Genomic DNA, 13,606 nt, shown 5'->3' on the forward strand with positions numbered 1-13,606 from the left:
TGATCTTCTATGCCATTTTCACATGGAAGACTGTAAGCCAGCCCCTTCTCCCTTTCAGTTTGGAATCAAACTTTCAGTCACTTGTACTTCACCTGAAGTTGATGCTAACTTATACTATCAACTTGTAGGAAAACTTTTGTATCTGACCCATACTCATCATGACCTTTCCTTTATTGTTGGCCTTACTGCTTGATTTATGCAAAACCCACATGAAAGTCATTGGAAATCAACTAAAAGAATACTTTGTTATGTTCAAGGTTATGTGTTCACTCTTGGTTCAGGACCTATTACATGGGCTTGCAAGAAACAAAGTGCCATTTCTCTTTCTTCAACAGAAGAATAGTATCGTGGTGCCGTAGAAGCTAGTAAGGAAGCCTTGTGGCTTCGTCAGATCCTATCAGAGTTTGGATTTTAGCAGCAGCATCCGACTACACTTTGGTGTGATAATCAAAGTGTCATTCAACTATGCAAAGGTCCAGTCCAACATCAGCGCAACAAACACATTGAACTGCACATGCGCTTCATCAGAAATCTCATTCATGACCATGTTCTTGAAGTGCAATATTGTTCAACAAATGATCAAGTTGTAGACATCTTTACAAAGGCTCTCACAGAGGCGAAGTTTACTAAACTTCGATTTATGGTTGGAGTTCAGGAAGTTGTCACTAAGGGGAGATAGGCTCTAATGCCTCCTTCCTTCTCCTATTGTGTCATATTTGTACATCCTTCAATCCTATCCCAAGTTGTTCTTAGGGGGGGTGTTAGGATATTCCGACACATAGGAAATAGTTAAGTATAACTTGGTCTAGTGTAGAGTTAGGTAAAGTGTGTTTCTTTACTATGTACTTTTGTAACTTACAATCCGATAGTCATGATACGTAGTGATCCAACGATTCATTTTCTCCTCAGTATTACCGACATTTGATCCATGGCTTAACACCTGATTGGTCTATGATCTCTATTTAAAGAGCATGGAGGGTCATTTGTAGGGTAACCGTTCATGAGAGAAGCTTATGTAAATTTTCATTCTTTTATTAATAAATTGCCTGAAGTGGCTGCGTTGGCTCAGGTCGTGGACTGTTTCCCTCTTTGAGGATTTTAACCACGTCAACAATACTGGTGTATTGATCTGTGATCTGTTTGTGAGTGGTGTCCTTTGGTGTTCTGTCTAAGGAACTTACCCTGTAAATTCCTACGCTGCAACCTTCATGACGCTAATGGATGACATCTTGTAGCCATTCACCAACTCATTTGTAGTGGTATACTTGGATGACATCTTGATCTTCAGCCAGAGTTGGGAAGAGCACCTCCACCACATCCGACATGTTCTCCAAACATTGCGGCAACACAAGTTATGTGCCAATTTGGAGAAATGCACTTTTGGCATGACCCAGGTTCAGTATCTGGGATACATTATTGATGAAGGGGGGGTGCATGTGGATCCATCCAATATCCAAGTCATTCGAGATTGGCCATCTCCAACCACTCTAATAGAGCTCCGTAACTTTCTAGGTCTTGCCAACTTCTACCACAGGTTCGTGTTGGGATTTTCTCATATCACTTGGCCCTTGAGTCAAGTCGCCAAGGGAGGAGCGAAAGCAAAATTCTTTTGGTCTAAATCTCAATAGAAGGCATTCACAGAGTTGAAAGATCGTCTCTGCTCAGCACCAGTGCTCGCATTACTAGACTTGCAACAACCATTTGAGGTCGAGACAGATGCCTTTGACTATGCTATTGGGGCCATCCTTACTCAACGCGGGCATCCAATGGCATATCACAGTGAGACACTTTTAGACACAGTCTGGAAGTATCCCATTTATGACAAAGAGATGTATTCCATTATGCAGGCCTACCGACAATGGAAGCATTACATTTTGGGGAAGGAAACAATCATCCACACAGACCACCGACCCCTGCAGTTCATACAGACCCGAGGGAAATTGCAGAATGATCGCCATTAGAAGTGGTCCACATACCTGCAACAATTCCATTTGAATATTAAGTATAAGAAGGGAAGCACCAATAATGTTGCAGATTGCCTTAGTCGACCATCAATCATGGCGTTAACCACTGTGCTCAACTCTTGTGGGCACGAGACTTCTGATTGGCCACTTCTTTACAAAAGCAACCCAGAATTCGGCCACACATACTAGACACTCTTGGAGGGTCAACATGTTCCAAATTTTCACCTCCAGGATGCCCTGTTATGCCACCTAGGTCACCTTTGTGTTCCTTCAAGTGAGCGTGCCAAGATGATTTGGGAAGCACACTACAGTCGGGTCGCTGGGCATTTCGGGGTTGAGAAAATAGTGGCAGTACTACAGAAGTATTTCTATTGGTCGAATCTTCAACATGATGTCGGGAAGTACATCAAATCATGCACTGCCTGCGCCATTGCCAAACCGACCATCAAGCAGCAAGGCCTCTATACCTCGCTGCCTACCCCTAGTTGACCTTGGGAATCCATCTCCATGGATTACATGTCGGGCCTTCCTTCTACTAAGCATGGAAACACCTGTGTTTTTGTGGTCGTCGACAGGTTCTCGAAGATGGCCATTATGGCAGCCTGCAAGAAGAATATCACAGCAGAAGCCACTACTAAACTCTTCTTTGAACGAGTGTGGGTACACTTTGGGATCCCATAGTCTATCATCTCAGATCGGCATAACAGGTTCCTCAGTACATTTTGGTCCAGTCTCTGGTCGATCCTGGACACCAAACTCACTAATTCCACAGCCTTCCATCCTCAAACTGATGGCCAGACAGAGGTTGTCAATAGGATGATCATACACATTATGCGCATGTACAACTCAAAGCATCCACGCACATGGGATGAGAGCCTCCCCTATGTTCAGCATAGCTACAATCGGGCTCTCCACAGCTCGACTGGCCACGACCCTTTTCAGGTGGGCTTGGGATTCCAGCCACTATGTCCCATTGATGTGGCCATGCCATTTGCAGCTACTCATGCAGATTCGGCTCATGTCCAGTCCAAAACAGATAAGGCAAACAGCTTCATTGAGCACATCCAACATATTCACCAGCAAGTCCACAACATTTTGGAGAAATCAAATTCCAAGTACAAGCAACGACATGATCAACATCGGGTGCCACACAAGTTTCAGGTGGGCGACAAAGTCTGGTTGCATTTGCAAAATGAACGCCTTATCTATCGAAAACTCAGACCACTCCGATATGGACCTTACACCATTACCAAGGCTGTGGGAGACAATGAATTTGAGCTCAACATTTCCCCATTCCTTGGCCTACACCCAGTGTTCAATGTGGACCGCCTTCGACCATACTTTCCACCATTACTAGACACATTCGACATTGCAGAACAACTCACACCCATAGAGTTAAATCCAGATTGCATGGAACAAGCTGCAACTGATCGGATCATGGACACACAGATCAAGCACACTCGCCAACAGAATATCCAACTGTATCGAGCTGTCAAAGCAGGCCAACTCCTTCACCAGGGCAAGTGGCTCACCAAGGACCAAGTTCAACAGAAGTTTCCTCATCTCATGGAGGAACTCAACGCAATGGAGACCATTGCTTTCCTAAGGGGGGAGGAATGACCTAGGTGGATATTGGTGGTCACCCACCAAGTCCACTTGGACCCCCACCATTGTTTTTTTCAGCTTTTCAGTTTCCTTAATTATAGCACAATTTACTATTTTTAGCAGTTTTTCGGGTCATGAACTTCCCGAATCGTTTTGAGGCCCTAAATGACGTTTTTTGGGAAAACTGGGAACAACATGTGTCCATGAAGCAACGTTTCTCTTCCTAAAGTTGTAGTTCTCGGATAGATCTTTTTAACGAGATATTGTGCGTGTCAAACGGAGATCGTATGCCAAAGTTACGATCCCGAGAAGTTGATGTACCAATTTACCCAAACGGGGCCCACAATTTGGCGTTTCATCTTCTAGGATTAGGTTTTTGGATGTTTAGGGTTTTCCATTGTTTCTCAACAATAAATAGGACTTTGAGCCTCATTGTAACTTAGTTCAGAGGCATGTAGCTGCCACATCTCTTCTCAGAGATAAGCTACCATCGCCCTAGCTAGTTTATATCCATTTCTGTTTGTAAGCATATTTCAGTATTTTATAGTAATGAAATGAAGTATTATTTCTATTGCATCTCTATATGTATGGTTATATCTATAATTTGTTGCATTCTTGTTTAAATCCGGATCACAGAGGGCAGAAGCCGGAACTGTTGGGAAAGCTGACATAGAGGGCAGAAGCTAGAACTGTCAGGAACAACTAGAATGACTGGGAATTATCGGAATTGCTGGGAAAGCTGACGCAGAGGGCAAAAGTCGGAACTGCTGGGTGTTGAGAATAGAAACAAAAAATGCTAAAAATGGCATTCAGTATATTCCAATTTTAATTTGTCCTTGAATTAAAATTGAGAATTAAAATTCGAATTTAGTCTCACCAGCTGTTTGAAAAATAATTAATTAATTCATCTTGAGTTAATTAGTTGGAGAAAATCAAACAGGAAGTCTTTGTGAAGACATGCAACAATCATCCCTTTGATTGAGGAAGTTATCCCTTAATTAAGGAGATAAGGATGAGTTGTATGTGAGTTGTAATTAGTTAGCTCAGTTAACTGAGTTAAGTCTAGTTAAATTAGTTCCGAACAGTTGGAGGAACTAATTGTGAGCTCCGTGAGTTAATGCATGCATGCATGCAACTAGTGTACTCCAAATAACTGAAGATTCTCTCATAAATAACTCATGCATGTCAATTCAGACAAAGACCCAGTTGAGATTAAAGACAGGGACAGTGTACTATCAGTTGGAGAAATTTTCCTATAAAGGAAACTCATCCATGTAGAAGGAATAAGGTTCCTTGAGGATTGCGCAGTTTTACAGGGTGTGAGATCAGTGTGAGTGATCAACGTTACACTTGGTAACAATAGGATCACCCAGGAGAAACAACGCAAGGAAATAGAAGGCTTGGAGGATAGAGGAGAAGGCATGTGAGCTGTCTATTCTGCCTATGAGCAACAGTGAGGGATTGTACTAAGAGCTGGATATTTGTGAGAGCTAAAGCTTTGTGTAATCCTGAGATATTTCCACTTGTATGATAATACAAATAGCGAGGTTTTTAGCTGAGGCTTTCCCCAGAGTATTCTTCTGTGTTTCATGTGTATTGATTCTTCTTCTTTGTTATATGTGTTCTGTTTGATCTTGCTCAAATCGATTAAGCTTCCGCAAGTTTGATTGTAGAAGTAGATTACGTATTTTGCTTTAGTATATTTCATTATCAGGGAATCTACAGTCAGAATTTCTACACCGGGAATAGCCGAAACTGTTGGGAAAGTTGATGCAGAAGGCAGAAGAGGCTAACGCAGTCCCTAGAGGCTAACACAATCCCTAGAGGTTGATGATGGGGTTTTTTCGTGGGGCAGATTGGAGCTGAGGAGTTGCTAGAGTGTTTATCCGGGGTTTCAACCGGAGCATTTGTCTTCGAAGGAGAGGTATTACTGCCGAGATTTTTCTTTGTTGGGTGAGCTGGATTTGGCACATAGATTGTATTCTGAAACTGCTTAATAAATCAAACCCTAAGTCCAAAAGTAACGGTGTCATTTGTGTGCTTGTTTATGTTTCCTTTAGTTGATGATCTGTAATGCGTTGAGCATGTACTTGTGTTTATTTTCAGTATTTACATGGTAAATACCTTGTTAATTAATCAGAACAAGTAGGAAGGAATAAATCAGAAAGTACATGGAGGGTTTCTAACTGTTAGACTTAGAAACTTCAACACAGGTCTTACAAGAGCATGGGATGTGTTTAACACCAGCATCCTCAACAATGACAAGATTCTTGGTTTTGATGAATTATTGAGTAGCTGAATGTCAAAGCATGTGATAAAAGGGAGTCCTGTAGAGGAGTTTTGTGAGGATTGTTATCCTCAACAAGATGAAATAGGGTGCCATATAGAGCAAAGAAGGAAGGAGGGTCTTGTGGAAGGAAGGTCGCAGTTTTCTAGGTGATTGTTGGAGCAATTTTAGGGATATGACATATTTTATGGGTGCCCTAACCGGTGAAGAGCTAAAACAATATGCACAACCAGAGGTATGTTGATGAGATAGTGTTGATTTAATGCTAGTTTGGGTGGTGTCCTAATGTGGACAAGTAGTAGCCTATGGGAGCCAAGTTGAATCATTCTTCCTTCTTCTTATAACATGATTTGATATTCCTTCTAGGGCTATGACATCATTCCAAGCTCTTTGCCATCATTCCTATAGCTAGGGATAAGGATTTGACATCAATGACAACTTCACTCAACATACATTTGGCCTATAAGGCTCTCAATTGTCCACAATCTAGAACACAACTAACGTTAAGGTTTGGTCTAACATAGTTGAGATTGTGATTAAAGCCTTGTAAAATTCTATGGATCAAAATGATTACAATGAATCGTCTAAATTGGCTTTGAGGATCATGTTCTTTAGAGTAAACCCACAACTATATACATTGGTGGTATCTTCCAAGAAATCACAAATGCATGAATTGTGTAAGGATTAGGTATGGGTGTTAAGGGATATAACAAGGAAGGAAAACCATGATTGAAGCCTTTCTTAAGTATTGCTTGATTGACTCAATGACCACGCTATACAATTAATCCAACATAAACAAAAAAAATTAGGTTAATTTGCATCTATGTTCTCATACCATGTCCTTTTAGCTATCCTTTAATATGTTCCCAAGTAGCTGCTATTTAAAATCAATGCATATGTCAAAGGTTGTGCACTCATCCTTAAGAGGGATACATGTTGGTATCTTATCACCATTTTTGCATCAACGATGTTTAACCATTGGTTTTAACCCCCCTCTTAAATAATGTACGGGGGAAAATGATGTGAAGATTTTGTGGTTTAATCCCATACTTCACCATCATCATTAATGTGTGTTTCATGTCTTTTGACCATAGTAAGTAGAATATTCACATATTTTGATGTAATTTCCCAAAGAAGGCATCATATAACAAGTAATAATAACAATTGCCTTGCTCTCTTTGATTATCCTCATCTCACAATGTAATAATGTAATAATGATTTGATCCACCCAAGATGAGGATTAAATTGTTTTAAAATAAGAGGTAAGAAGAGAGGCCCCACGGAGATGGACCAATCCCCAAATTTTGATAGTAGAGTGTCCTTTGACAAGCATGCATCATGTTCAATGCTAAACCTTATCCCTCAAAGCCATGCAAATAAGCCTAAAAATAGGGATATAATTCAAGAATTAGCAAAAGGATATTAGAAGAGGGATAGGGAGGATGTTTAATACCTAGTTAATGAAATTGAACCAAAGCAACGAGGTTAAAACTCAATATTTATTGTGAACAAGGGAAATCCACCTTTTCATTCCCTTGAATCTTAAAACATACCATATTTGAGGAAATCTCTTCCAAGCTACTATGAGGGCATAATGTACAACGAGGAACACATTTGCACCCATAACCAAAATCCCTGAAAATGACCCTCAAAATTTAGAAAGGATAAAGCTGATATTGTGGTTAGCTATTCTAAGGAGTATTTCCACTCATTCAAGTTACCCATCTCCCTTGATTATCACTACAGATGTTTCCATCTTTAAAATTTTGTGGTTTAATCACTATATTTATGACTTAAAGACTTTGTCGTCATCAATAATGTGTGTTTCATGTATTTTGACCATAGTAAGTAAGACATTCACACATTTTTATGTAATTTCCCAAAGAAGGCATCATATAACAAACAATAATAACAATCTCCTTGCTTTCTTTGATCATCCTCATCTCACAATGTAATAATGTAATAATGCTTTGCTCCACCCAAGATGAGGATTAAATTGTTTTAAAACTAGAGGTAAGAAGAGAGGTCCCATGGAGATAGATCAATCCCCAAATTCTAGTAGTAGACTGTCCTTTAACAACCATGCATCATATTTGATGTGAAACCTTAGCCCTCCAGGCCATGCAAACAAACCCCAAAACGAGGATATAATTCAAGAATTAGCAAAATGATATTAGAAGAAGGATAATGAGGATGCTTAATACCTAGTTAATGAAATTGAACCAAAACAACAAGATAGAGCTCAATATTTGTTGTGAAGAGAAATCCTCCTTTTCATTCACACTAATCTTAAAACATACTATGGTTGAGGAACTCTCTTCCAAGCTCCCATGAATGCAAAAAGTATAATGAAGGTGCGCCCATAACCAAAATCCTTGAAATGACCCTCAAAATTTAAAAGGGATAAGGTTGACATTGTGCTTAGCTACTTCAAGGAGTCTTTCCACTTGTTTAAGTCACTCATCTCCCTCGGTTATCATTATGCATGTTTCCATCTTCAATCTCTTTTGTTAGACATTCTTCAACCAATTTATCATTAGTGATTAGCCTTTAACCAATAATTTGGCACTTTGAAGCAACAAATGCACTTGATTGATAATATTAGTCTTGTATTTTTGTCATCTCAGAGATTCTTAAAACACTAGGCTTTATTCCAAAAGTATTTTCACATGTCTTAGACACTAGCCACAAGAGTTTAAACATTTATCTTAGTCACTCTTCGATTTGAATCACGAGACCATCTTACACATAATGTTGTGACAAAAATCCATGATGAGAAATGTGATTAGTGATCTAAAGTAAAGCATATTTCTATCATAGAATAAGATGCAATGTTTGAGCTTGCATGTGGTAATAAACCACCAACTAAAGTATCACTCGTGCCATCTAAATCCCCTATTGCTCAACCAAGCAAGCAAAGTAAGAGGATAATCTCTTTATTACAACACTAATGCAAAAAAGATTATCCTTAATGAAAGAATAAGTCTTCTCCATTGCTTGGATATCAACCTATTATATAAAGTAAACTTATAGGTGATCATTTGTAACCTATCACATGACAAACTTGGCCTAATTTAATAAAATGACTTTTTATCCTTTGTTCCTAAATTATTCTCATTAATTTAATGAAAAATATAATTTTAAGTAGGTAAAATACCAAAAAAATTTCAAAACATTAAATTTATTTATATATTAAAAATACAATTAAAATATAAAATATTATAATTTCAACCCAACAAAAAAAATGATTCCAAAAAATAACACCAAAACATAAAAATTATGTTAACTTCATTCATTAATGAGACACCACATTTTATCAAAACAATATCATATCCATTTTTAAGGTTACAACCAACCCAGACACCTAATTGGCGTATGAGACCCCTTGTTTGTGGGACAAGGGACCCAGACACCTAATTGGTGTATGAGACCCCTTGTTTGTGGGACAAGGGACTTCATTAATGAGACACCACATTTTATCAAAACAATATCATGCGGATTTTTTTAATAATAATAATAATAATAATATCCATTTTTAAGGTTACAACCAAGCCAGACACCTAATTGGCGTATGAGACCCCTTGTTTGTGGGACAAGGCACCTAATTGGTGTATGAGGCCCCTTGTTTGTGGGACAAGGAACCCACCTCCGGACAGCGATTTCACTGCGAAGTCTACGAAAGCATACATACTCTACCCCTCTGGTTTTGAACTGCTAAGTTTACGAAAGCATACATACTCTACCCCTCTGATTTTGACCCTGTAACCTTTTAGGCGTAAAAACATGCTCTCAACCATCAATCCCACTCAAACCACTCAAACTGTATATCGTATATCGGCTGGTTGACACTTCGTAGGACAATGAGTATTCATATATGACCAAATTTCAACAGGACGATATGGTAAGGTCGGTGCCTGCGAGATTACTATTGTCCATTTTTCTCATTACGGTAACATAAATTCCGGAGAAATCCAGAAACCCTCCTGCTCAGGAGGGTTTTATACAAGTCCATTATCACAGATCTTCAATCTTGCAGGCCTAACATTAAATCTTCTGGCCATTTGACAATGGATTTCCTAAAGAAAGAGCTGGAACGAAAGCGGCAGAGAGTGGATTCCGATTTCGGGGGGCGAAAGTTCGTGAAGCGGTCGGAAATCGAGCAGAGAGAGCTTGACAGAATCCGCGAGGAAGAGCAAAAGGAACTCCAGCAAAAGAAAGGCCAGAAAAATCCCGAATCCGGCCCATCTCCCCCTGAATCAGAAATCCCGTCATCTGCCCTAAACAAGAACTCCGTCAAATCCAAGTCCAAGGAAGAAATGGGCGAAGAACATAAAATCGACGAGTTGGTTCTCCCAAAGGCGGAAGTGATCCGACGTCTCCGGTTTCTAAAGCAGCCCATAACCCTATTCGGCGAAGACGACGATGCCAGGCTTGAAAGGTTGAAATCTCTGTTGAACGCCGGAATTATGGAGCTCGACAGCGATATGACCGAAGGCCAGAGGAACGATTTCTTGCGGGACTTGGCGGAGCTGAAGAAGCGTCAGAAGACGGGAATTCTCAATCTTGATCGGAAGAAGAAGAAGGAGGACAACGAGGGGATCATCGACGATGGGGGAGAAGGCGGCGGCGGGGGTGGCTCCGACGATCACGGTGGTGAAGGGGGTTTTATTTCCGGAATCGACATTGACAAGGATTTGAAGCGATTGAAGAGTGATTTTGATGAGCTTTGTGACGAGGACAAGATCTTGGTGTTCTTCAAGAGGCTTCTGAGAGAGTGGGAGCAGGAATTGGAGGACAGGTCGGAGGCCGATAAGAGGACTGGAAAGGGGAAGTCCATGGTTGCAACTTTTCAGCAGTGTGCTCGCTATCTCAAACCTCTATTCAAGTTTTGTAGGAAAAGGGTATGTACCTGCTCTCTTTTTCTTTACAATATATTTCAATGAAGCTCCCCATTGATGTTTCTTTTCTCTTCAATTTAACTCCTAAAATTTTAATTTAATTTAAAAGGCTAGTGGCAACTTCCTGCTGAGTAACGCAACCAGATAAATTATTACTAAATGAAAAAATACACTCCAAGAATTTGCTTTAAGTAGGTTTTGATCCGAGGGCGAGGTCCAAGGGTTGCACATGCCACAAATTCATCCACCGCCCCGTGAAGTTGCCACCCCAATTACTTTGTCTTTCGCTGAGTAGCATGTAGCGGATCCCCCCTCCCATAAAGCCATAACAGAATATCAATCCCAAAGATCATCCTCATACGGTCTTCAGTGAATCACGCTACACGCAAAAATTTCAACAGTCCCAGAAATAGTCCAAAAACAGCCCCTTGCAGAATTCCAATTCAAATTACATTTTTGGTAATTGAGGACAGTGAAAAATAGTCCCATATTGGTTATATCTTTTCTCAAAATTTTCTTCAATTCATTAAGTTGGAATTAAGCTCCATTGGCTGTTGAGTTAAAGAAAAATCCAATTATTTCCATTTTATACATGAATAAATGAATTAAATTTTGGTTATCATGTTCTAATGATTATCATAATTTTAATTATATTTTATCTTGTCATGCAGTCCCTACCCGATGACATTCGCCAGGGTTTGTTGGTGGTTGTTGAATGCTGCATGAAGAGGGATTATTTGGCTGCAATGGACCAATATATCAAGATGGCCATTGGAAATGCACCTTGGCCTATTGGTGTTACTATGGTTGGTATTCATGAACGTTCGGCTCGAGAAAAGATCTACACAAATAGTGTGGCTCATATTATGAATGATGAAACTACTAGAAAATATTTGCAGTCAATAAAACGGCTTATGACATTATGCCAGAGGCGTTACCCTTCCTTGCCATCCAAATCAGTTGAATTTAACAGTCTGGCTAACGGCAGTGATTTACATTCGCTTTTATTAGAAGAGAAGCAGAAGACGACTAGCCAAAATGCTGAGGAAAGGCTTAGAATAACGGCAGGACCAGTAGGGAAGGAGTCCGTATAAGTTTGTCTTTGTAACAAACAAGCCCGCTGTAATTTGATAAATGATTCATGTCATTTGATGACTGTTGTGTTCACATTTATGTATATTCTCCTCAGAATTTTGTTATGGCAATTCTGTTTGCCCCTTCTATAGTGCATTTATTTGTTATAGATTAAAAGTGGTTACAAATATACAATGTTGTAACTCAAATTCAGTAAACAGTTCAATGTTTATTGGCTTCTACTATTGCAACTGAGAAACTCAGTAAAGCAGCAGTAGAATCATATGGTCGACTACATTTATGGCATTTGTTTTAACTGCAGCGCATAAAGCATGACGTTGTTTGTATCAAATATTTGTAGTTTTATAAACTGGAGTTGTGCAACTCTACAATTGAGATGGCGGAGTTGGATTGACGAAAGGGCTTGGTATCACAAGCAAGACACAGATTTTCCTGTTCTCTTTACCCAGCCTAAATGTACTATTTATTATTCATTTTAGCATGTTTTATAGAGTATTTGCTTTAAGCATATTTGAAGTATGAATATTACTCTTTCTCGTTGCTGAATTAAATAATCCTGAACGAGGGAAAGCCACCAGCCCTTGAATGGGTATGAAATGTTAACATGTTTTATGGCCAGGTATGGAGTGAGCCCATCACCAAAAAGGAGCCATTGATTAACCATTAACAACATAAAATGAAATGAGTATGAAAAGTTCACAAGATGTATGAGCCAGGCATGGAGCGCACCCATCACCAAACAACCATTGAATAACCCATCAACGAAATAAAATGAATCATAAAATAAAAAATAAGATATTTGTTTACTTAAGGTTGAAAATAAATAAATAAAAAATGAATGTTTAACAGTCAAGCAAAATGCCTATGTGCTCTGTTTTACGACTCGGCCAATTTTGGCAATGTTCTTTTTGATGATACAAGGGATTAGAGGATCCTTCATCAAATCTAATATGACCTGCTTCATGTTCACTACATTCTTGTCATACTTTCCCAGATCTTTGGGATTCATAGGGGTTTGACTTCCTTTTCCGCATGGTACGAAAAGTTCGCTGCTTCAGGGGGATCTGTAATCTGCAATTCCATGGCACTAAGTTAGAGGTGCCTTTAATAATTTACTCTCTCACATACCAAGAATGGCCATTATTGCAAGTCCAACTAAACAAGCGTCAATCTCCTCTCTCTGCATCGACCAAGTTTTCACACACTACAAGCTTTCTTAAGTTACATGTGAATAACTAGCAGAAATCTACATTAGTCACTGAACCCACTAAAACCCCCTGATAACTCTTTGGCTGATCCTTCACACAAAATTCTAGAGGGCTTCAAATACATTGCCTTGATACCTTGTTGAAATTCTTTCGCACAGGGTAACAAATGCTACTCTGAACCACTTGAGCTAAGAATTGTAACTTGTATTGATTAGGCCAACGAGTAGGGGGTCCCAGGGAGTTTTCACTCCATCAGTATGGGATGTCTAGTCTATTGCTTAGTCTTTCCTGTAAAAAAAATACAAATGCTACTCTGATTTCTAACCTGCCTCCTTAGGAAAAAAGAAAATTAAAATCTCTGTCAAAACTGTAATCTGAAATCCGCTAGACATCTAAATGCATCCTCAAACCAGCAGGGGACCTAAAAGGGGTACCTAAGAGGGCAACTGTGAGGTCAAGGGCAACAGTGAAGGCTTAGTCCACTGTCACCACAGTTAAGTCTCCCTGCTCTTTACGGACTTTCACCGATGGGAGGAGTCTTGGTAGTGT

The 13,606-nt window shown here is 39.6% G+C and overlaps 1 protein-coding gene across 1 annotated transcript; it reads left to right on the top strand.

The window, feature by feature from the left end:
* The first annotated feature begins 9,691 nt into the window (after positions 1–9,691).
* Positions 9,692–12,144, top strand: LOC149203263 (uncharacterized). The gene is made up of 2 exons (XM_089403369.1): positions 9,692–10,757; positions 11,426–12,144. Exons 1-2 carry the CDS (start codon positions 9,924–9,926, stop codon positions 11,846–11,848), a joined length of 1,257 nt encoding a protein of 418 aa, XP_089259495.1. The 5' UTR covers positions 9,692–9,923; the 3' UTR covers positions 11,849–12,144.
* The last annotated feature ends 1,462 nt before the right edge of the window (positions 12,145–13,606 follow it).

The sequence above is a fragment of the Pinus tabuliformis genome, chromosome 2_1 (genome assembly GCF_031772625.1).
Source record: "Pinus tabuliformis cultivar Carrire ecotype Pingquan chromosome 2_1, CPIR1, whole genome shotgun sequence".
Taxonomy (NCBI): Eukaryota; Viridiplantae; Streptophyta; class Pinopsida; order Pinales; family Pinaceae; genus Pinus; species Pinus tabuliformis.